The sequence below is a fragment of the Panthera uncia genome, chromosome B1, assembly GCF_023721935.1.
Source record: "Panthera uncia isolate 11264 chromosome B1, Puncia_PCG_1.0, whole genome shotgun sequence".
Taxonomy (NCBI): Eukaryota; Metazoa; Chordata; class Mammalia; order Carnivora; family Felidae; genus Panthera; species Panthera uncia.
In genome coordinates, this window is record NC_064811.1 from 82,032,231 (window position 1) to 82,058,612 (window position 26,382).

The window sequence follows — 26,382 nt, forward strand, 5'->3', positions numbered from 1 at the left end:
ACTCCTTTCTCAAGGTGGGGACAACGATTATAAATTAGGTGTGTTCATTCTAATGTCTATCCTCTTCTACTAAAGTAGACAGTTTTTCTATCCACTAACCCACCCTGAATGGAAAATTTATGTAATTGATTTTTGCTTTTGATAACTAGTTAAAATACTTTTGAACATGGCATAATGCTGTATTTGGAAGATGCAGTTAAAATATTTATCAGCTGCTAGAGGATTAGGATGCAAAGACAATTAAAACCCTTTGTTCCTATTGCTATGAATATCAGGTCATAACCTTTCTTGCTGATAGACTTCATTAAGAATGAAAAAAATTTAAACTTGTATCAGACAAAACCTGATTGTTCTGTATTTAGTTTTTTTATTAGCCTTCAGAAATGCATAATAACTTTAGAAGGACGTGTCATTTATAGAAAATGAACTATGTCTTAAGACTTAGCTGAATCAAAATAATAACGTATGTCAGTGCAAAACCCTTATATTGAGCGTACGAAGAGGTCCAGACTCTTTTTTTTTTTTTCAGACTTTTATATATGAATGCATATGCTGTTTTTTTGAGGAACAAATTCTGCAGATCTTAAATATTTAATCAAAACTAAAATAGATACCTTTTTTTGTATGAAATCAAAGAGAGATTATTTTGAAAGTAATGAAGTGTTTTCATATGGCACTTCAAATTTGGAGTCAGTTCTGTGGGCATAAAAGTTTAATAACGATGAATGTTATAGAACACGGATAAAGTGTGAATTCATGAAATGTGAAGACATTTACAATTATTCCTGAGTTTTAATTGTAAGTTTCATAATACATGTTTTTAGAAAAATCTAAACTCTGATCTATAGTGAAGTGAGTAAAGTCAGATAGCAAATGAGTGTAGTACATGCTATTAAGCTACTCTCAAATTTAACTATTTAGTAAAGACTAAAATCTTAGTCAAAGTGGTTGGCAACTTAAAATCTGTTGAGTTTTATTCTATGAGATGGAAGTATTATGAAATGCAAGAGAACTTCTAAATTTTCAAACTTAAATCCACATTAATCGAAAACTATACTCAGTTAGCTTTTAAAACAGAAAGCTTAAACAGCAAAACAACAAACAACTTTGCTAAATATCGTCTTATAAAGAATATTGTACTCCTAACTATATATGCATATATAACTGTATATAGTTATGCATAGAAAATGTCACTAACAGGAAAGGAGAAAAGATACATTCCCATATATATTCCATATATAATTCTTTACTGATATGCTTAAAAATAATTTACTATGCCCAATTCATGTTTTCCTTATCATTTTCTTATGCACAGCGTTGGCTGAGTCATTATATGTGACATTAGAGTTGACGCCAGATCAGCACAGGTTTGAAATGTGTGGGTCTACTTATACACGGATTTTTTTTTTTTTTTTTTTTGGTACAGTGTAGGACTATAAATGTATTTTCTTTTCCTAATGATTTTTTAAAATTTATTTATTTTTGATAGAGAGAGAGAGAGAGAGACAGAACTAGAACGGGGGAGGGGCAGAGAGCAAGAGGGAGACACAGACTCCAAAGCAGACTCCAGGCTCTGAGCTGTCAGCACAGCCCAACGCGGGGTTTGAACTCACGAACTGCGAAATCATGACCTGAGTCAAAGACGCTTAATGGATTGAGCCATCCAGGAGCCCTTCCTTATGACTTTCTTAATAACATCTTCTCTTCTTTAGGTTACTTTATTATAAGAATACAGTATATGACACATATTACATACATGTGTTAATTGACTACTTATGTTATTTGTAAGGTCAACGGTAGGCTATTAGTAATTAAGTTTTTGGGGAGTCAAAGTTATACGTGGGTTTTCTACTGCCCAGAAGGTCACCCCTCCCAACCCCCATGTTGGTCAAGTGTTAACTTGTATTTCTGGTTTGGCTAAACCATGACTTGTGTATGACTCAGACTTTGTTGTCCTAAGAATTCCTCTTGAAATAATACAAACTAATTAAATATCATGTAAGAGATGTTATGATTAAGTTCCCAGATAAGTGGCATAGGTAAATGGTGCAGTTCCCTAAGGAAATAATGAGCCTGGGTGATCTGATAAATTAATAGTTTCCAAAGGATGAGATACATAGCGTTGTATGAGACTCCATAAGGCAGTACTGGAAAGTGACATTAAATAAGATTGAAACATTCAATGAAAATGTTATTAGCTTTTCATCTTTCTTTCAGTTTATTTGGTTATTTCAATGAGGAACTTTCAAAATTACAATTTAATGCAAATGTGTGATTAATACCTAACATGTGCTTATCTTGATTTATTTTTTTAAACAAGAATGACCAAGCCTTAAACAAAGAGCCTTTGGCAAGCAACAAAACCTAGCTACAACTTAATTATATTTTGTTTTTTTTAAATTTGTTTTAATATTTATTTATTTTTGAGAGAGAGAGAGAGAGACAGAGTGCCAGAGGGGAGGGGCAGAGCAAGAGAGGGACACAGAATCCGAAGCAGGCTCCAGGCTCTGAGCTGTCAGCACAGAGCCTGACGTGGGACATGAACTCATGAACCGTGAGATCATTACCTGAGCCAAAGTCAGATGCTTAACCCAGTGAACCACCCAGGTGCCCCTTTACATTGTTTTTATAGTGATTTTATAGCTACTGTTGATGCCTCATGAAACACATTTTTCATTTACAGTGGTTTTCTTCTCAAGCAAATTTAAGAACAAAAAGTGCATCAGTTTAAAGGAAGCTAATACATAATAGTGCAAATGGTTTACATATCTCGTGACACTCATTAAATTGTGGGAAATACTGAGCTAAAATCTTGTAGAGGCCCTTGATGGATGTGTAGAATCGGGATAAGCAATTGGAGGAAAGAAGAGGGGAAGAAGAAATAGGAACACGCAAATGAGGAGCTCAGGATGAAAAAGCCGGTCAAGAATAAATCTGGCCTGATGGGTGACGGCCGGAGAACCACCTTTCTTAGAATCACAGGCTTATATTCTGGGCCAGCCAATCAGCCAATTTGTGCTGTAATTGGTGAACACTTACTTGTCAAGCATATGATTCACACAATTAAAAGCAAATTGTGGGGTGCCTGGGTGGCTCAGTCGGTGAAGCGTCCAACTCTTGATTTCAGCTCAGGTCATGATCTCACAGTTCATGAGATTGAGCCCCGTGTCAGGCTCTGCACCCACAGCACAGAGCCTGCTTGGGATTCTCTCTCTCCCTCTCTCCATGCCCCTCCCCCACTAGCATGTGGTCTCTCTCTCAAAATAAATAAATAAACTTACTTGTTTTCTACTACCTTTATATACTTCATATAAAATAGTCATGATGAGAACAAATAGGGTATAGTGAAGAGTTTGAGTTTTGAGGCAAGAAAAACAGTGTTTGAATTTAATTCTTTTAATTTAACCATGGCCAAGTCATTTAGTCTTTCTGAACCTATTTCCTTATTTGAAACTGGTGTGATAAATACCAACTTTGCCTGGCTTTTATAAGGATTATTATTAATAAAATAATAGCTAACATTTATTATGTTTACTTGCCAGGAATTGTTTTAAGCTTTGTGTATTTTATCTCTTTTAATCTTCACAAGAATCCTACAAGGTTATGATCTTCTAGCTCTTTTTCAGATGAGGAAACTGAGGCACAGAGAAGTTAAGTGGCTTATCAAAGGCCATAGTACAAATAAATGATTGTGCTATTATTTGAGCCTGAGCAATCTCACTTCAGAATCATGCTTCATAACCAATAAGCTAACTTCCTCTTGGCATGATTAAAGAGCTTAATTTGGGGCGCCTGGGTGGCGCAGTCGGTTAAGCGTCCGACTTCAGCCAGGTCACGATCTCGCGGTCCGTGAGTTCGAGCTCCGCGTCAGGCTCTGGGCTGACGGCTCGGAGCCTGGAGCCTGTTTCCGATTCTGTGTCTCCCTCTCTCTCTGCCCCTCCCCTGTTCATGCTCTGTCTGTCTCTCTCTGTCCCAAAAATAAATAAAAAACGTTGAAAAATAAATAAATAAAGAGCTTAATTTTTATTTTAAGACGGGTGTGTTGCCTGGAAAAGCAGGGCTTAAGCGTAGGTCGTTCTCATGTTTAGCTACCAGTATATCTAAAATGTCTATTTGGTTATTGTACAATTATCTCTGTTTTTTGTGCAGACATAAACTCCATATTAAGCTGGAATAAATTATAGAAGAAAGATACATATTTGATAAACTAGTCACTATTTGTAAATGTTATTACTCTTACTTAATAACCTATTGATGACTTATAAATGTTATTCATTTCTACTTGACAGAAGCCAGATTTTAAGTCTGTAATATTGTTTATGCTGTGGTAGCAGAAAATCTGGCTTGGCAAAACCCTTGTAGGTATTTGGACCAAGTCCTTGCCTTCGTTGAGTTAAGTATTGGCATATTGTCCATCTCGATCTGCTTTCTACGTATAATCTTATCCACATTCTTTCCTCAGCCAAGTGAGAATTCACCAGCAAGAGAAAGAGTAATAGTTTTCCCTTCCTTGCCAATCTCTTGCAGTGTGTACCGTGCTTGCTTTTAAATCTGGTTACAGATACCTACGTGATTAAATGACCAGCAAGAAAAGCACCTATTTTGCTTTCTCCTCTCCATCTTCCTCTTCCTTTACTCTTCTCTCCTCAGAAACCAACTGAATGTGCACCCAGTACCTGGGAATAGGACCTTATTGGAACAGGTCTTTGCAGTTGTAATTAAGTTAAGGAACTTCATAACTACAGGCGTCTGTATAAGAGAATGCACAGGGGTGCCTGGGTGGCTCAGACGACTAAGTGTCCGACTTCGGCTCAGGTCACAATCTCGCGGTTCATGAGTTCGAGTCCACGTCAGGCTCTGTGCTGAGAGCTCAGAGCCTGGACCCTGCTTCAGATTCTGTGTCTCCTTCTCTCTCTGTTCCTTTTCCTGCTTACACTCTGTCTTGCTCTCTCTCCCAAAAATAAATAATAAAAACATTAAACACTCAGAAAATAAAAAAAGAAGAAAATGCACAGACAGAAAGAGGAGACACAGAGGGAGGAGAAGGCATGTGAATACACAGAGAAAAAGACCATGTGAAGACAGAGGCAGAGATTAAAGGGGTGCATCTACAAGCCAAGGAATGCAAAGGCCTTCTGACGGCCATCCCTAGAAGCTAAGAGGCATGCCAGGCACAGAAGCCTTTTAATAGACTTGTAGTGAATAAACTAACTTATTAATTAATTCAACAGGCTCTCATTTATTTAACTGTAAATTCAGAACACTAAGTTAGTGATACTATCTATCTTAAAAATTCTGGAATTCCAGGAACATGTCTTCCCCAGGTTGAATAAAAGAGTAAAATAAGAGAAATACACTGAACTTTAAGAGAATGGGAAATGATTAGAGATAAATGGTTTGAGGACTTGCTTCTTTTTGATCTACATCCTTTCTAGGGAGTAAAGCAATAAATTTCACTAACTTTTCTTTACTTGAAATCAAATCTACACTTCAGATGATGTACCCACAGTGCTTTTACCTGATAGTTACTATCCAAGGATCCATTACCCTATGTTTAAGAGGAAGATAAAGCTTCAGCTGTTCAACCTTCTCTTACCAGTAGATTGTTTGGTTCTCCTCCTGTCTCTGGCTCTTGGGTTTGCTAATTTTGAATATTTATGTGCGTGATGGGTAGAGATGGAAAGGGAACATTGCTCTGCTAACTGGGAATCTGGGCTAGCTCCTGGTTTCATCAGGCACAAATGGAAATGCGTGCAAACTCATTATAGCAAATGGATTCCATACTAAGCAGGAAGCACCTTGAGAAACAAGAGAGGTCTGAGGAGAAATGACTACCCCAAAAATGAGTTTTGTAAAAAAATCTCTAAAGGATTTAGTATGGAACTGGTTAATCAAATGGCAAATGCAAAGAATAGCAGTAAATACCTTTATTTAATTATCTTGCTTTCCAGGGTGCCTTATTTTTCAAGAAATAGCTTTGTGGGTGTATTTTTTTTTAAACTACTTGGAAGAAAGCCACTTCAAACTGTGTTTAGAAGCTAAATAAATACAATAGTCCCCAGAACAGAGATGCATAGGGCATTTTACTGCATAAATCAAAGTAAAATTAGGAGTCTTAATGGACTCATGGGGCTGACCACACACTTCTGTATAAGTGCTAATTTTAATAAACCATGGTCCCTGAATGACATTTTCCTAATCAGCGACTGAATGAGTATTAGTGCAGAATACAGATTATTTGAGCTTAGTCTTCAACTGCTATACATTTTGCAGATGCATATTTACTTTTATTCTTGTTTATATTCAGGACAATCATATTATGAAATGGATGGGGTTTTGGTCTGCTAAAGGTATCTTACAGACATATATTGCCTGCAAAATAGATTCTACTTAACAGAAGCCAAAACACTACCACAAGGAAATGTTCTACATATGAAGGAGCAATGGCCCCTCTCTTCAAATTCCTCTATGTGGAAATTGTCTCATTAAATAAAACCATTAGTTCACAGTTATGGTATGAAATTAGGCTCCTTCTATATAACCTCCTTTATGTTATGTTAAAGAGAATTCAATATAATGGGAAAATGAATGTTCCCGATGTGTTTCTATTTTTTTTTAATGTTTATTTTTGAGAGAGACAGAGTGTGAGCAGGGGAGGGGCAGAGAGAGAGAGAGGGAGACACAAAATCCGAAGTAGGCTCCAGGCTCTGAGCTGTCAGCACAGAGCCCAACGCGGGGCTTGAACCCACGAACGGTGAGATCATGACCTGAGCCGAAGTCGGATGCTTAACCAACAGAGCCACCCAGGTGCCCCTGTTCCTGATGTACTGGGCCTTGCACATCCCACTTGCCATCTCCTTCTGCCATAGAGATCTCCCAAGAAGAGACTTGGAGACTGTAAGTCATCTATAGCTGTTTCTTATTAAGGACTATGGATATGCCAAGAATGCCTTTATTGTTTATAATGGATGGTGTGTGATAAGGCTGTTATGCCAGATTACTAGCTTTTCCAGTCAGGATATTTTGAATAAAGATACAAATTACTTCACACCATGGAGGCCAGGATTTGGGAAGTGCTTATAGTGACGATATATGTGGTTGGAGCTAGAAAGTTGTCTAAGCTCAAGGGAGCTCTAGGTCTTGCCGCTCTCTCTGTCTCTCACAAACAACTTAATCTTGCTCATGGGGTCTGTTCATCTCCCACATCCCTTCTCTCCATTCTTCCCTATCAATTTTTATTATTCATACCATCTGTTTGCTTATGCCATAGGTATGCACAGGAGTCGTCATGGTTGTCTCAGACTCACTCTGTTGAAACCTTTCTGCTTCAGTTTTCACAGCTAATAACTTTTTCATTTGTTTGAGTTTTCTAGTTAAGGTTACACAGAAAGTAAATTTGATTAGACTAGCTCAACATTTTCTTTCCTTTTGTTTTTATTTTATTTTATTATTTTATTTTATTTTTTAATGTTTATTTTGAGAGAGAGAGAGAGAGAGAGAAAGCAGGAGAGGGGCAGAGAGAGAGGGAGAGAGAGAGAATCCCAAGCAGACTTCTCACTGTCTAAGCAGAGCCTGACGTAAAGCTTGAACTCATGAACCATGAGATCATGACCTGAGTGGATATCAAGAGTCAGGCACTTAACCAACTGAGCTACTCAGGTGCCCCTCCTTTTATTTTTAGGTAAAGTTTTATAAAGAAATTCACAACCAAATTCACTCATTTTAAGTGTACAAGTCAATAATTTTCAGTAAATTTATAGAGTTGTACAACCAAAACTGTAATCCAGATTTAGAATATTTTCAACATAAAAAACTCCCTTGGGACTTTCTGCAGTCAATCCCCAGTTCCACCTCCAGCTTTAGGCAACTACTTATGTGGTTTCTGACCCTATAAGAATGTCTATTCTGGATGTTTCATATAAATAGAATTATAAAATATGTGGTGTTTTTTAAAAGGCTTTTTTCACTGAGCATAATGGTTTTGAGGTTCATGGTATTACCACATGCATCAGTAATTTGTTCCTTTAAATTGCTGAATGGTAGTCCATTGTATGGATATCCTGTTTTAGAATATTCCAAACCCATTTCAAGTGGAAAAACCAATGGAATATTCCATCACACCAGTTAGTGGACATTTGGATTGTTTCCAGTGTGACTATTATGAATATTGTTACTATTAATAATGTCTCAAAAACACCTGTCTTGATTACTATAGCTTTAGAGTAAGTTTCGAAGTTAGCTTATGTAAGTCCTCCAACTTTGCTCTTCCTTGACCAAATAGTTTTAGCTATTCTAGGTATTTTTCATTTCCAAATATTATTTAGGATCATCTTATCAATTTCTAATGATTTGCTGTGATTCTGTGATTCTGATAGGAATTGAATTGAATAAATTAGTCAAATGTTTATCAATGGGGGGGAATGCCAACTTAAAATATTCAGTCTTTCCATCCATGAATATGTAATATCTTTCCATTTACTTAGATATTTAATATCTCGCAGAACAATAGTTCATTGTGCAAATCTTACACTTCTACTATTAAATATATTCCTAAATATTTTATTCTTTCTGGTGCTTTTGTTAATGTCACTATTCCCTTAATTTTATTTTTGAATTGTCATTGTTAACATGCAGAAATATGGTTTATTTTTGTATCTCTTATATCTTGTGATAGGAAATACTCTATTAGCTTTAGTAGTTTCTGAGTTTTTTGGTTTTCTACATAAATTATGATATAGTATGCTAAGAAAATCTGTTTTATTTCTTCCTTTCAAATCTGTATGAATGGATCTATCTATCTGTCTGTCTATCTATTCTACCTACCTACCTACCTACCTGTCATCACCTTATTGTCCTATCTAGGACCCTTGGTTATAATTTTGAAAAGAATGGACATCTTCGCTGTGTTCAAGATCTTAAGAGGAAACCATGAAATATTTCACTATTAAGAATGATGTTTTCATAGATACCCTTTTCAGTTGGGGGAAATTACACTTTATTTCTAGTTTATTGAAATTTCTAATTAAAAGTGGGTACTAAATTTTGTCAAATGCTTTTTCTGCATCTACTGACTCCACCAATATAGTGCGTTGCTCTACTTGATTTTCATGTATTAAGCCAGTCATACATTCCTGGAAGAAAATCACTTATTTATGTTTTCTATCCCTTTCTGTATGTTGCCAAAGTTGGTTTGTTAATATTTTATTAAGGATAGTTGCATCAATGTTCATGAAGGATATTGGTTTTCTTTACTTGATTTTGTTTTCTTTTCATTCTTTTCTAGCTTTGGTATGAGGATAAAGCTGGCCTCAAACAATTACTTCTGTAGTGTTCCTTCCTCCTCTTCCTGAAAGGATTTGAGAAGAACGGTATCATTTCTTTTGAATATAGAATTCAGAGTTGAAGCCATCCTGCTTGAAGTTTTCTTCATGGGACCATTTAAAATTTCTAATGCAGTATCTTTAATTGTTTCTATATCTTTTCAGACTACCTATCTTATTGAGTCAATTTTAGCAATTTGTTTCTTTCTAAGAATTTTCCCATTTCATCAAAGTTTTCTAATTTGTTGCCAAGGTCACTTTTTGTGTTTTGTGTCAGGGGTTATCATAGATTACTGTTTGGCCTTAAAGTGATCTTTCCTGGCACCCACCCATTTGTGGCTATGGAGGGATAAAGTATCACGGTACAAAGCCAAGTTGCCAAATGGTTGTCCAATTTGGTAGAGACCAGATAAGACAGGTGGGGGCATGGTTCTTCGTTAGCTGTGGGCTGGAAAATGTTCTGAATTTAATGCTATCCAACATACAAATTTAACATTTCAGCATGAATTTTTACACTTACTCTTGTGTTGGGAACTCTGTGATGTTGAAGCAGAGTTGGAAAGTGGAGGATTTGTCACTGTTGCATTTGCAGTGGTGAACTCATTCTTCATGACACCCTTGGTTGGGTTTCCTAATGATGTAAAAGGATAAGCAGCCATCAGGGGTATAACCAATAAAGAATCTCATTAGCATTAATATTAAAATCAGTTACAACTTGAACTTTAGTTACCGAAAGTCTTCTGATCAAGATTTAGAAATTCAACATTTTGGTGAGTACCTTTTGGTGATCAGTTAATTACATCAAGAAAATGGAGGAATATTAGACTCTTCCCTATGTCTGCTATAGGTTATCTCATTTGAACAGAACAGTAATCCTATTAATTAAGTAATAATTATCATCATTCTTTAACATATGAGATTCAGAAAAGTTAACTTCCCCATTTTCATGTAACTTGTAACAGAAGAGAGGCAGGATCTGAATCTAAGCCTTTCTGATGCAAAAGTTAATCACTCAGCTACCCTAGAAAGGGGGTGGTAAGAAAGGGGTAGTAGTTGAAGATGGTAGTTCCCATGCTGTCTGGGAAAGAATTTTTAGGTGGGTGAAATAGACAGCAGGAAAGGGATAACAGGAAGTACATAGAATAAACTTTACATTTTTTTTGGCAGAAGGGGAAGTAGAATTAACAACAAAGGAAAGGTAACCTGAACTTACAAAAATAACACTGGAATATGACTACTTGAAAAAATTTATATTTACACAAATATTATAAAAACAAAATGGTGAATGTCCCTCAGTCTTTTCAAAGTCTAATGTGGAGAACATTGGGTTAGTGAAGAAACGACAGACATGATGATTAGTGTGTACTTAAAGTTAACTAGATATGATGGTAGCTGGAGGTGGGAGGAAATCAGTTTAATAGATTTCTTTCACAAGGTAGGTTGAATTGCTGTTTTCAATTGCCAATCAGCTTCCATTCTATGGCAGCAAGCATCTATAGTGTAATGCAAATTTTTAATGCAGTTGAGAGATTCATGCTGGAGAAATCGATAGTTTGCAAGAAGCCCTCATAGACATTGGGCAAATATGTTTTCACACAAAAAGGCTTCAGGAATTGGTATGCCAGCAAAATATAAATATAAATTCAAATATAAGCCATAGCATTAACACTGCATATGGTAAAGAAAGATTTGAAATGGGCAAAACTTCAGAGGAATCTTAAAGTATTAAACTGACAGATAAATATTTGAGAAAGTAAAGAGATAGCTTGTAGCAGAAATTGATGTTTGTGATAGCATGGAAGTACAAAAGATCACCCTGAATACAGGAACTCCACACTCGAGAATGAAGAAGGAATATGTGGGGTAAAGATTTTGCTCCTCACTGGAACTCCAAGAACATATTCTTAAAAAGCATTGGAACAGGATTTCCTCTTTAGAAATATTTGGTGAAGAATTCTTCTTCTGAGTTAAAAATAGAAAACCATGAAACAGCTATCCTGATGGCCTAAAGAATTCCCTAGCATAAGACAGACTCAAAAGTCTTGGACATGGTAAAGAGAATATATATTTAAGAAAGATATGGGAGGCTGGCCGATTAGCAAAATACAAAGAAAAGAGGAGAATAATGGAATATCTGGGGATACAATGCCAAAGAGATTGCTTTGAGAATTGCCTATTATTGATGTGGAATATACATCACAAATGAGGGTAGAATGAGAGCCTATACTTAACACAGGACAGGTTGTCAATTACACAGTGTCATGTAGGCCATGGAAGGAATCTTGAATGCTTTAAAGGTAACCAAAATATTTTTAAACATACATGGTGGACCTAAAACCAATAGAAGGAAAGATGCAGAGACAAATGCTGCCACAGCCATAAATTTTGAAATTTTCCTAGTATACTGAGATGTTTCGAATTCTAGTCAAGAGAGAAGAAAATAGGTGACCTACATTTATTAAGATATGAGACTCTTAAAAACTGAGAACAAACTGAGGGTTGATGGGGGGTGGGAGGGAGGGAAGGGTGGGTGATGGGTATTGAGGAGAGCACCTGTTGGGATGAGCACTGGGTGTTGTATGGAACCCAATTTGACAATAAACTTCATATACTGAAAAAAATAAATTAAAAAAATAAATCTTTAACAAAAATAAAAAAATAAAAAATAAATAAAAAATAAAAAAAAAGATATGAGAATCACAGTCGTGTATTAACATCTTGTTCGGAAAATTTTCCCAATTGTACTTGGAGTTCTCACATAGTAGATTCTGGACTCCTGCCAGAAAGTGATTGCCATCTCAGAAAAATGAAACTAATCTTAAGGCTGTTCTTTTAACCCATATGGCTTGCTGTCGTCTAGTTTTTCTGTCTGGTCATTTCCCCCAGATAACACTATGTATCTTCTTTGATCTACAGGTGCAAATTGTACTGTAAACCTAGGTGATATTATATGTATTCGGTTTGACAAACCTTATTTAGCTTGAGTAATATTAATTTTTTTATTTTATTTTTTATTTTTTAAATTACATCCAAATTAGTTAGCATATAGTGCAACAATGATTTCAGGAGTAGATTCCTTAGTGCCCCTTACCCATTTACCCCATCCCCCCTCCCACAACCCCTCCAGTAACCCTCAGTTTGTTCTCCATATTTATGAGTCTCTTCTGTTTTGTCCTCCTCCCTATTTTTATATTATTTTTGTTTCCCTTCCCTTATGTTCATCTGTTTTGTCTCTTAAAGTCCTCATATGAGTTAAGTCATATGATTTTTGTCTTTCTCTGAATGACTAATTTCACTTAGCATAATACCCTCCAGTTCCAGCCACATAGTTGCAAATGGCAAGATTTCATTCTTTTTGATTGCCGAGTAATACTCCATTGTATGTGTGTGTGTATATATATATATATATATATACACATTGTATATACTCCATTGTATATACTCCATTGTGTGTGTGTATATATATATATATGTATATATATATATACATACCACATCTTCTTTATCTATTCATCCATCGATGGACATTTGGGCTCTTTCCATACTTTGGTTATTGTTGATAGTGCTGCTATAAACTTGGGGGTGCATGTGTCCCTTTGAAACAGCACACCTGTGTCCCGTGGATAAATGCCTAGTAGTGCAATTGCTGGGTCATAGGGTAGTTCTATTTTTAGTTTTCTGAGGAACCTCCATACTGTTTTCCAGAGTGGCTGCACCAGTTTGCATTCCCATTGAGTAATACTAATTTAAATCGTGGTATCAAAATAGTATTGACTTTACTCTTAGGACTTGTTTTGAAATTCATGCCCTTTTAAGTCTTAAAACTTTGGTATAGGTAGGATGAATGAAAGACAAACTATAAGAATTTTACAACTGTATTTGACTTGGAATAAGAAGAGTCTGACACACTAGAAGCTTGAGAAAGTTGCATCGATGCTAGAAGCTTGAAAAAGTTGCATCAATACCATAGTGTAAGAGTAGGGAAGACACCTTCACTGCAACCATAACATTAAGTGAAAACCATTGGCTAGAAATGAGCAGAATGAATGTGAAGGATTGGGGCTATTTTATAATTACCTTGAAATATTAATGTGAAATTTGTTTTGTATATTTTGTGAGGTTAACTTTTGGGAAGAAGTCAACAAATACGAGTATTAATTATATTAGGAATTTAAGGTGTGTTTACAACAGACCGACTTGAAAGAGAGAGTTTATGGAGTTAAATTGTGCAAGGCATGGGATTAAGCAGCATTATTCCTTTGGAATTATATAATTTGAATTACAGTATTGTTTTTTCTAATGCACATAGCAAAAGCTTCTTGTGTGGTCGCTTTGTCTTCAGAAATAGAATATAAGATAAGGGGCTTTTTGACAAAGTTAGCATTTATTAAAATATATGCTAAATATATTAGTACCGTGGTATGTTAATTTGGTTTTATGTTTAAGAAAAAACATTTGTAGTTAAATTAACTGGAGCTGCCTAGATTGTAAAAAAGCCAAATGGATGTCTTTTTGATAGGATTACTAAGATTAAATAAATGTTACTGTGCATTGCAAAACCCTAGGAGGGTAGTCTTTTCTAAAGCAATTGCCCAAGGATCTCCATTTCCAGGGATGTGCTATGGACTAGCACTCCAAAGAAATTCTGTAACCATGGCAACATGGGTAGTCGTGGATAAACTTAATCAAAGTAATGTCTTGATTCATTTCTGTGACTTCTAGCGGTCATATGAAAGAGCCACTCATGTAAAGACTGTGAGAGGCCTAAATATTTATACCAATGGTCCTATGGAGATGCATCAAAGCATGTCAAAGACTGAAGAAAATGTTTCTTAAGAGCTTGCTCAGATTTTCTGATACTTTCTTTGGAATGAAAAGTAATGCCTCAGAATGTAAATAAATTTAGATGCCATGAGAAAAAAAAATGTGAAGGGGTGTAGGCCAAACACCTGAGCAATTCAACTAGAACTCAGGACTGTATCTCCTTCAGTGCTTCAGGATGGAACCAGGCTGCAAGGGAATTCCAAAGATTCTGAAGAGAACAAAATGGTGATGGTAGAGGAATATGTAGGCAAAGTAGGACTAGAGCTTTCAATGGGAGACAAGAGGAGGAGAGAATTTTATTTTTATGTGAATTTTGTGTTTCCTGTTCTGTGGGTAAGGGTATGTGTGAAGGGCCCCTTGAAAGTGTGCGTTTGCCAATACTTTCCCTCTTGCTAGACCAACCGGGTACAACCTCAGGGAAAGTGGACCAGAGCGTACTACCAAGAGCTCTCTGACACTCAGGCCTTGGCTAAGAGAATGTTTAGATGTCTTCAGATCTATTCATTTTCTAACTCAGTTATCAAGTGAAGTTCGTATGGGAATTTGGGGCTGATCCCAGGCCAGGTACAAAGTTTTACTTGCATTGACAGTGGCTCTTTGCTCACATACCCCAGAAATCATGTGGTTTGCAGTGGTTTCGTGACCTCGGAGGGATCTAGTCATTTGGGATTCTTTTTGAGCCCCTGCTCTTCCTTAGAGACTTCATTAATAAGTAGATATTGACTTTCCACTTAAAAAAAGTCTATTTTAATAGTGTTTCCTGGAGCCAGACCAAATATTGGTAGAGGCGTCTCCTTCATTTCTCAGATCTATTGATTTTACACACAAGTGAATAATTGGCAACAGTGTTTATGGGACTTTTAAAAGCTTTTGGGATATTTGAGCTGCCCTTTTGAAAACTGTGGCCCACAACAATTACCAATGGGATGACTCCGTGTCAAATGGTGGGAGAAAAAGAGTTGCTTTGTTTGTTTTCTGGTTTTAGAATGCATATTATTATTATTTTTTTTATTTTACTGTGAATGGCATTTAAATAACACAGTAATGCCTTGTTTCAGTGATTTTTTTAACCATACTGCTGAAGCCCTAAGGGCTCAGTGCGGAAGCCTCACAGACTCCCATTAGCAGTAAGAGAGAAAAATGGGTAGAAATCCCTCCTGCCCACATACACCACCACCACATTGCTTCAAACAAGCAGTCCAACTACTATTCAGTATATTGGCATTTTGGACTTCCTCATAAAATTTTACATGGAAATATCTCTGCCAATGAAAAAAAAGCTTAATTAACAATTGTCTTAATAATGAGGGTCGTAAAATGGTAACCTTGCCTATCCACACTAAAAGCAAGATGAGGAATTTCAGAGTAGGCAGGAATAACAAGATCCACCGTTACTGTGAAATTCAGGTATTCATGAACCTACACTCTATGCAAGAACATGGCCTTTCACCTGGATATATTTCCTTTTCTTTTTTTTTAAATACAATTCTAACAATTTTGCTGTGTGTGTTTATATAGGTGTGTGTGCATGTGTATATGTGTGTTTGCCACTTAAAGGAAATAAACATCCATAGCAGGCTGGCAATATCATCAAAAGGATAGTCTGAAAGCAGGGAAAGAACAAGAACATTTACCAAAACCTTAAGAGAAAAGTTAAAGTTATAGAATTTGGTGACTACTTTGTGCAGAGAGAAAAAAACAAAACAAAACAAAACAAAAAACCACATAAACCTTACTAATACCTGAGCACTTACTGTTTAAAAGCCAAGTATCATAACTGAGATTAAAATAATAATACCAATTCATTAAGAAATAATTGATTATGAATTTTGAATTAAATGGAAAGAAAAACTTGAAACTAAAGTATCAGGTTTCAAATTGCAAATTGTTACTATAATTTTGTGCTTCTTTTGTTAAGTCATTTAACATCTCGGAAACCCAGGTTTTCCATCTTCAAATAATAAAAATTAAATAATAATTTAAAAATAAACTAAAAAATGATAATACATTTCTTAAAAACAAGAGCCAAATGCACTACCTACTATAAAAATGGTACTTTGAAAACAAATTGCAAAGCATTTTCAAGTTATGCTTGTTATACTCTGGCTAATAGAGACAAGGATATCTATAATACACTTTAGGATAGTTTCCATACGCTTTATTTTTAAAATTACATTAAATCAAATTTTAAAATTGAATGCATAAGGGAAGTAATTTCTGATAGGCAGTATACACACTGAAGAGGGGGACACCTGCCTGGCTCAGTCGGTAGAGTATGCAACTCTTGGTTTCAGGGTCATGAATTCGAGCCCCACGTTGGGTGTAGAGATTACTAAAAAATTTATTTTTTTTAAGAAAAAAAAAGAATTTGGGGAGCCCAAGTGGCTCAGTTGGTTAGGCGTCTGACTCTTGATTTTGACTCAGGTCATGATCTCAAGGTCATGAAATTGAGCACTGGGCCAGGCTCCTTACTGGGTGTGGAGTCTGTTTAAGATTCTCTCTTTTTTATCCTCTGCCCCTCCACCACTCATGCATGCTCTCTCTCCCTCTTTCTCTCTCTCTTTCCAAAAACAAAACAAAACAAAACAAAACACTGAAAAGGAAAAATTTCTTTTAAATGTAATAGGAAGAAATTTATAAACATGTAGAAACTTAAGAATAAACTAAATAACCAATGGGCCAAGGAATAAATAACAAAGGATACTAGAAAATACTTTGAGATGAACAAACATGGAGATGCAACCTACCAAAATTTATGGGATGTAGTAAAAGTAGCACTGAGGGAATCTTATGGATGTAAACATCTATTTTATAAAGGAAGAAAGATCTCATATTAATATTCCATTCTACCAACTTAAAAATTTGGTAAAAGAGGATTGAACTAACCCCAAAGCCAATAGAAGGAAGAAATAATAAGGATTAAAGGGAAGAGAAATAAAATAGATAATAGGAAATAAATACAAACATTAATAAAATAAGAAGTTGGTTCTTTGGGAAGATTGACAGAATTGACAAAGCCTTAGACTGACAAAGAGAAAAGAGAGAGGACTCAAATTACTAAATTATGAATGAAAGTGAACATATTGCTATTATCCTTACAGAAATAAGAAGAGTTATAAGGCAATGCAATAAGCAATTGTATGCTAACAAATTATATAAACTAAGTGAAATGGGAAAAATCTGATTTTCCAGGAAATAACCAACTATGACCAAAACTGAGTTAAGAATAGAAAATCTGAATAAACCTGTAATGAAAAAAGAGACTGAGTTAGTAATCAAAAAACTTTCACAAAGAAAAACCCAGGACTAGATGGCTTCACTGGTCAATTCTACCACATGTTTAAACAATAATTACCATCAATTCTTCATAAACTCTTCCAAAAGTTAGTAGAGGAAGGAGCACTTCTTAATTCATCTTATGAGGCTAGTGTTAACTTGATGCCAAAATTATGCAGAGACATCACAAACTTTTCTTTCTTATGAATATAGACACAAAAATTCTTTTTTTTTTTAGTTTATTATTTATTTTTGAGAGAGAGAGTAAGAGTGTGAGCTAGAGAGAGAGAGAGAGGATCCCAACCACGCTCCACACTGACAGTGCTCAAACCCATAAACAGTGAGATCAAGATCTGAGCCGAGATCATGATCTGAGCTGAAATCAAGAGTCAGATGCTTAACCCACAGAGCTACCCAGACACCTCTAGACACAGAAATTCTTAACAAAATGATAAAAATAAAATCCAGCAATATATAGAAAGGATTTTATGCCATGATGAACTGGAATTTATCTAAGAAATGCAAGGTTGGTTCAACATGTAGAAATCAATGTCATATGGCATCTTAAGAAAATAAGAGATAAAAGTCACACGATAATCTCAATATGCCAAGAAAAAGCATATGGCAAAATCAAACACCTTTGCACGATAAAAACATTCAACAAACTCGTACTAGAACTGGGCTTCCTCATCCTGATAAGGGGCATATATGAAAAATGCACTATAACATCATACTTAATGGTGAAAGCATTCCCTATAATTAGGAGCAAAACGAGAACGTTTCCTCTCACTACTTCTATTCAGTGTTGTATTGGAGGTTCTAGCCAGGGCAAATTGATAAGAAAATAAAATAAAAAGCATCTAAAAATTAAAAAAATAAAAAGCATCTAGATTGAAAAAGGAGAAGTAAAACTATATTTGTAAAATCTTGTGTATAGAAAATCCAAAGGAATACACACATGTACAATTTAGGACCAAAAAATGGATTAAGCAAGATGGCAAGATACAATATCAGTATATGAATATACATTGTATTTCTATACAGTAGTAATGAACAATCCAAAAACAAAATTAAGCAAATGATTCCATTTACAATAGCATGAAAATGAATAAAATATTAAGAATAAGTTTGACAAAAGAAATGCAAGGCTTCTATGTTGAAAACTACAAACATCATAAAAAATTAAAGACAGCCTAAAATAAACAGAAAGTTGTCCTATATTTGTAGATTATAAGAGTTAAGATTGTTAAAATGGCAATACTTCGCAACTTGATCTGAAGATTTGATGCCACCCCATCACAATCCCAGCTGACATTTTGCAGAAATTGACTAGTTAATCCTAAATTTTCCTATGAAAACTCGAGTGAATCAGAATAGTGAAAATAATGCTGAAAAAGAAGGAAAAAGTTGGAGGACTCACATTTTCTGATTTCAAAACTTAATGCAAATGGGAATCAAAAGTGTATGATTCTGGCATAGAAACAGATACAGATTTGAGTCCAGAAAGAAACCTCATACATTTATGGCCAACTGATTTTCATTGAGAGTGCCAAGACAATTCAAATAGGGAAAGAATAGTCTTTTCAACAAAAGGTGTTAGGACAACTGGTTAATTGTGTGCAAAAGAATGAAGCTGGACACCTACCTCACACCGTATACGAAATTAAAGACTTAAATGGAAAAGCTAACATTATAAAATTCTTAGAAGAGACGATTGGTATAAATCTTTGTGACCTTGAGTTGAGCAATGGTTTCTTAGATTTGACCTCACTGGTGGAAGGAAACCAGAATATGTCACCTTGAAATATGCCTCTTTGGCATAAAAATTATTTTAAACTGCAGCCAATTAAGAGGCAGCCAATGCAGAAAAAGCTTTTCTGCTAAGGGCAGGATACATATTTTCCTTTTACTGGAGACAGACTTTTATCAGCCCAGAAAAGGCACTAAGGGAATCTGCAAATAAACCTTACTGGGGTGTCTGGGTGGCTCAGTTGCTTAAGTGTCACTCTTGATTTTGTCTCAGGTCATGATCTCAGGGTGGAGAGATAGAGCCCTGTGTTGCTGGCTGTTCTGGGCATGGTGCTTGCTCTTTCCCTTTCCTTCTCCACCCCCACCCCCGCAAATTGAGCATGCTTGCATGGTGTACACTTTCTCTCTCTCTCTCTCTCTCTCTCTCTCTCTCTCTAAAAAAAAAAGTCTCAAAAAAAGTCTTAAAAAAAAAAGTCCATCAATTTCCTTCTGTATGTTTACCCTCCCTTAGTTTTCCACCCTTGGAAGCCTAAACTACTTTCTTTGGTCCAATCATTTAGCTGCGAACTTGTTGTTCTTTGTTAAAGATGCTATATAAGCCAAAATTCTAAGCAACTGCTTTGAGTTACTCTTTGTTTTAGGCCTCTCATGTGATGTGTGCTGTCCACATTTATTTTTTATCTTGTTTTTTATCTTGTTAATCTGTCTTCTTGTTAAAGAGTCCCAGCTGAAAACCTAAAATGGGTAGAGGTACAGATTTACCTTCCCTACATGACAGAAAAAAATATAGGTAAATTTTCCTTCCTTAAAATTAAAGATTATAGTGCTTCAAAAGTTACATCAAGAAAATGAAAAGACAACCTGCAGAGTAGGAGAAAATATTTGTAAACTATCTACCCAATAAGGCTCTAGTCTTTAAAATATATTAAAAAATGCTTACAACTCAACAATAAAAAAATAACCCAATTTTTAAAAAATAAGGAAGAACTAACTAAATAGACATTTTCCCAAAGAAGATATACAAATGGCTGGCAAGTAGATAAAAAGGTCACTAGTCATTAGTGAAATGTAAATCAAAAAAACAATGACATGCACTAGAATAGCTATGATGAGAAAGACCGACAACGAGTATTGATTAGAAAGTGGAGAATTGGTGCCTTCATACATTTCTGGTGGTATTGTCATATTGTAGAGCTCCTTGGGAAATCAGTTCCTCAACAAGTTAAAACGTAGAGTTACCATGTGACTTGGTAATTTCACTTTAAGATACATACCCCCAAGAGAAATGAAAAGATATGGTCATAAAAACTTGTATAAGAATATTCATAGCAGCATTATTTATAATAGCCAAAAAGTAGAAGCAACTGAAATGTCCATTAACTAATAAATAAAATGTGGTATATCCATACCATAAAATATTATTCACTCACAAAAAAGAATGAACTACAGATAAATGCTATAGCATGGATGAACCTACGAACATTATGCTAAGTGAAAGTCAGACACGAAAGATCATATACAATACGACTCCATTTATATGAAATTTCTAAAATAGGGAAAGAGACAGACAGTAGTTTAGTGGTTGCTGGGGAGGGTGGGAGTAGGGGGAAGTGGGAAGTGATTGGTAAGAGATATAGGGTTTCTTTATGGGGTGATAAAAAATGTTCCAGAATTCGATACTGGTGATGGTTGCAGAATCTTGTGAGTATCCTAAAAACCATTGAATTGTACACTTCAAAAGAGTGACTATTATGGTATATGAATTATACTAATGGAAGAAAAGTGATTGAAAATGATGACTACTTACCTTCATCTTTAATTGTTGCAGTTAATGAAGAAAGTGTGGGCAGCAAAGGTGAATTTAAGGATTCCTTTTTTGTTGTTCCTAGTTTGATAAGATAGATGACATTATTATTAATCACAATTTCATCTCACCTGCCAAGGAACAAATAAAAGTCAGTCAAATCTGGAGGTGAACTACAATCCCTCTGCAGAGGTACTGGGTCAGCCTTTGCCTATCTTTAATTTTCTACTTTCTATCTCCTTTTGTCTGAAATAAGGAATATAAGTACTGAAAACTTGGATGACCCAGTGAAAGCACACACACACACACACACACACACACACACACACACATTTTTTCTGTGATAGGCCCCTAAAGCAAATTTTCACTGCAGATAGTTACTTGGGTATCTTTAAATATATATATTAAAAACAAATGTTTTAAAATTATTTTGTTTTTCCTAAAGAGAAAAATAACCTAGTCAATAGAACTTTCACATCCCACCCAGAATTACATTTCATTTTGTTGATTTAGTTATGACATTGGAACTTCCCAAATTACATAAATCATAAAGGAGTTTGCAAACTATTGTAATTAATTTGTCCGTTTATGAAATATTCATTGAGTTCCCAGTCAAATGGGTGCAAGACCCATTTCTAGATTCTTGAAGGCAGTAGTTAACTCTTAGTCATCTCTTTAATCTGAGTAGTATCAAGGTTAATTCCTGGCATATGGTAGGCAAGTAGTAAATGTTTCAGATAAGGTGCTACTCATACAGGACATGGGGACCAACAAAAAGATGAAGATCCTCTTTAAGTAGTGAATACGACTTAACAGTTTGACACCTATAACTGTCAACATTCCCTTCTTAAAACACGTTAGGATACCCTTTTGTGATTAGGACATAATGTTCCATTTTTACTATTGGTATATATAAAATCCCAGAATGCGCACTGTTTTGGTGGGGGAGGGGAGGAAAAATTTGGCTCTGGACAGTTTAACACTTTAAAACCCGTCCAGAAGAGAGTTGTCAAGGTTAAGCTGGCTGGAGCTGTATATCAGAAAATACTAAGGAAAGACAAGGAAGTTAAGACCTTTGGAGGAACACTATGGACACACGCCTCCGAGCAGGGGGTGAAGGATTTGTCTTCTGCCCTTCTGTCCTCACCACTTATTAGAGGACATCAGTTATTATGGAAATGGAAAGTGGCTGTAACAGGTGGATTCTGTGAATTATAACATGGAGATTGGTGAAGCACTTAAGAGTTTCTCAAAGTCTTCTACACCCAATATGTGGTTATATTTTAAAAGAAGAAACCAACAAAAGAAACATTATTCCTAAAAGCTAGGTTTGGGATTTTGCATTGCCCACTCACACAATGCCATCTTAAAGTAAAGATGTAATGATATAAATGAAGTGTCCCTTCCAGCCAGGTGTGGCCCCTTGGTTTTCACTTCATCACCTACCAGTCTTGGAATCTTGGTACCAATAAGAGGCTGACTTGAATTTTTACAGTCACCTTGTTTCCTGTGTTTCACTGGTATATGTCTCATATATCGCTTGAAAATTCAAGAATGGGGAAGATTACAGGAAATAATTAGGACACATATAACAATAATCATGAATATAAACAGAAAAAGTATCAAGTGTGCATAATTCTTGGGTTTCTGAGGACCTTGCCCCCCCCCCCTTTTTAATAGCTATCCTGACTTCATGTTTGATAGAGGGAAGATGTGTAACAAATTTGAGCTTTGGCCCATACATTCAGCCCAAATCTGTTTGGCTTCAGTTTCAGCCTTGGTCTTTGGAAAAGTAAGAGGTAAATGGCTATCCATTTCTGGTGTTCCTGAGCTTGTGTGTGAACAGTGATCTTGTGATCATGCCCATGATCATTGTAACTAATCAATGTAACTCTATCTACAGCAAAACAGAGCACAATTTATTTTAGCTTTATTGTTAATGTATGAATATTCACTTTCAAATATGGATAAGCAATCTACATATAACTTATAGTGAAATTCTTCTTATGTGTTAAATACGTTGAAATTCTGAAGTATAAATGCATCCTTATTATTGTAAAAATCATCAGGGTTTAAAGAAAATGTCTAATTTATAAGCATTTTATATCTTGTGAGTATAAGCTAAAAGCAAATGTCAGTTTGACCACCACAAAATTCCATGACAAGGAAACAACAAAAAAATTTGTACAAAGATATCCCAGGTAAGTCATTTCCACTTCAAACTCAATAAGGAATGTAAAGACAATGGAGAACAGAAGGAAGATATGGAGAAAAACATGGTACCCAAACCTTTTTTTGCCCCCAATATTATAAGAAAGCTTAGAAGACTGTCTTTCATGCAGTCTGTTCTTTCCAGTTTTATGGTAGTCAGGTTCTAGAGAGGACGTACATCATAAACGTAACCATAACTGGCACGCTTTACAGAAGAGATGGCCAAAATTACCTGGCCCCTCTACTGACCTCAGTTGGAACTGAACATCTATTGAGTATCAGAAATGTGAAACATTAGTGCTGACAAATTAATTCAGCTAATTAAAGAATGTTTGACTCTTAAGTGCTTTAAAAATCAAGCTGAATAACAGTTATGTTTTAAGAATAAAATTTCAGGTTTATTTTTGTATCTTAGAAGTTGATTTTATGATGATGGCATTCAATGTCTGCCAAATGTTGATTCTAACTCTGGCCACTTGGCCTTCGAGCAAAATGGGCAGTGCACTTGGTACATATCTAGGAAGAGATCAGGTCCCCTCCTTCTAACTTGGGAAGCCTCTGAAAGCAAGCCCTCCTCCAAGCAAAGCTCTATTCGTCACCTCTGCCACTGTGGCCATGTCGTTGCAAGAGTGCCTATCTCACTAGCACATATTCCACTTCTCTAATGGTAAAATTTCTGCCATGGTCAAGGGAAAGAAAATTTACATGCGTTAGATAGATATAAGCACTATTAAATCAGTTATCTTTTGACCTTTAAGCAAGAAAATCTGACTTGGGAGGCCTTAAAAGGAAAAAAAAAAAAAGAAGCTTCTTTATGTTGCTTTTTTTTTTTTTTTTTTTTGGTAAATACTTTTATCATGTCTAAAATACCCATGGTGCCCATGAGGAAAGTAGACTAGAATCATTTTATCATAGATACACTTTTCCAATATTATTATGGTTGTTGTGGAGGATGAAACAATGTATAAAACTCCCCCAGATTTAAACTCCTCCCAAGCCTGAAGTCAGGAAGCCATGTATACTGATACACTACTTAGAATATGAGAATTTGAAACAAGTTTTACATTATCTTTGTATTAATTACATTACCTTTAACAGCATGGGCAATATCCAGTGTGTGTGTGTGTGTGTGTGTGTGTGTGTGTGTGTGTATACATATATATGTGTATATACATATATATACACATATATATGTATATGTATATATATATATCCATCCAAATATATATATTGGCACACAGCCCAACCAACCCATGTTTTTAATACAAAAGTGGTGATCAAATAAGCCAGACAAATAGGAGCTCCTTTATCTGTCTTCCTTGTCCATGTTCCCTCATTTTCCTATAAGCACAATGGACCATCCTCTGACCGATGTCTCCACTGGTCCCTACTACCATGCTGGACTTTCTGCTTCTTATACTAAATTAGAGAGTAGATTATAGACATCATAGCCTGCCTTTCTTTCTTTTTCTCTTCTGCGCCAGCACCTTCTCAGCTGATTTCTTGAGAGACTCCACGATGGACTTCATTCCTTCCCTTAATCTCTCTCCCACTGCCATATCCATGGTTACTAGATTTTAACCTTTATAACCCCTCTAAATAGACATTAGATTCAACTGAGGCATTAGCATTATTAATTTGGTGGATTTGATAGTGATATTGTAGTTTTACAATAAAACATCCACATTTTTTGAGATGGACATTTAGTGTGTGAAGAAAATGGCAAAAAGTCTGAATTTCCTTAAAAAAACTAGATAATAGCAAAACACAAATAAACAGGGAGAAAGAAAAAAAGGAAAAGGAAGGAAAGAAAGGAAGATAGAAGGGAACAAGGGAGGGAGGGAGGAGAAAGAAAAAAATGAAGCAAATATGATAACATCTTGATAATTATTGATTCTGGTAGATGGGCAAATGGGTATTAATTATAGTATTCTTCATTTGTGGTACATCTAAACATTTTTATAATAAAAAGTAATAAAAAGAAAAGCTTCACTGGCCTATTACAATTTGTACAATTGAATGTGAATAATTTAAAGGTCATGTGGGAGAACTTTTGAAGAACACAGATTAGAGTTTAGTTTTTGTTAACTGAGTAATATACAGCAATCAAAGTGTCCAAAAAAAGAGAAATAAAGAGAAAGATATGTACGTGTGTGTATGTGTGTGTGTATCTGATTTCAAGTGCTTTACCAAGTGAATTGTTTCAGACAAGGGGCTTCAGGGTCCCTTACAGGATCCTCCAGTGATGAAGTTATTAGGATAGTCTCCTAAGTATAGGAGTAGGTATAGAGTTTCCCTTCCCAGCCTGAAAGGAAAGATGCATTTCTGGGGTCACAAATGACAATTCTGCCTGAATTCCTTCACTGAACCCTTCACCTCTGACCTTTCATGGCCTTTTAACATAGTCGTTGTGTTATTTGGACATTGTTAACCACCACAGGTCACTGAGGAATGGGCTAGGAATCCTCTCACTAGGAAGGCGTGAGTTCCAAGGAGTTCATGTAAAAATTGTAAAACTTCAACCTTTTGAGTCCGCATGCAATGTCAGCACCTACCTTCTCTTTACTGGTACTTTTTGGCGGATGTTATTGATTACAAAAATAACACACTTTTACCGCATTAGTGCAATTTTATGTCAAGAACTCAGCTGACAACTCACAGAAAGAGTGACAGAAAAAGACAGAGAGAAGCAGCAAATACTTACACTTTGTCAAAGTTCTAGAATGCCTCTGCTTAAGCTTCGAGAACATAGGACTGAAACAATTTTTAAAAATAAAATAAAAAATCTATTGTGCAAGAGTTGGCTGCAGGCTTCATGAACCCTAGTTTTTTGGACTGTGTCATTTGGAGTTTCCCTTGGTTGGCAATAAAGGTTGTACCACATTCTGGGGATAAAATCCACTGTGCTTTCTTCTTTGTGCAATGCTGTCTCCTGCTTTGGTAGAGACGTTCTAGAAGAATTGGTTTGGTTTCATCTTAGAACTGCACATTTCAGAAATAGTGGACTATATTCATCATACTCTTTTTCTTTGAGGATCACCATCCCTTTTAAGTCCAGTGAACTAGCCCTCGTGTCCTCTACATGTACTTGAATTTTGTCTTGGAATGAAAAATGAAGAGTAAGTAGAGAGGTGAGAAAAAGAGGTGAGAAAGAAATTCATTCATCTCCTCATTAAGGTGTGTGATTCAGATCTTCCT

The 26,382-nt window shown here is 35.6% G+C and overlaps 1 protein-coding gene across 3 annotated transcripts in view; it reads right to left on the reverse strand.

The window, feature by feature from the left end:
- EMCN (endomucin) overlaps positions 1-26,382 on the reverse strand; it is a 100,836-nt gene that overhangs the window by 36,305 nt on the left and 38,149 nt on the right. For all 3 annotated transcript variants that reach the window (XM_049630939.1, XM_049630937.1, XM_049630938.1), the window contains exons 3-4: positions 20,977-21,054; positions 9,841-9,951 (exon numbers count right to left, since the gene is read on the reverse strand). In XM_049630939.1, the coding sequence (XP_049486896.1) occupies positions 9,841-9,951; positions 20,977-21,054 (189 nt within the window). The remainder of the gene's footprint in view (positions 1-9,840; positions 9,952-20,976; positions 21,055-26,382) is intronic.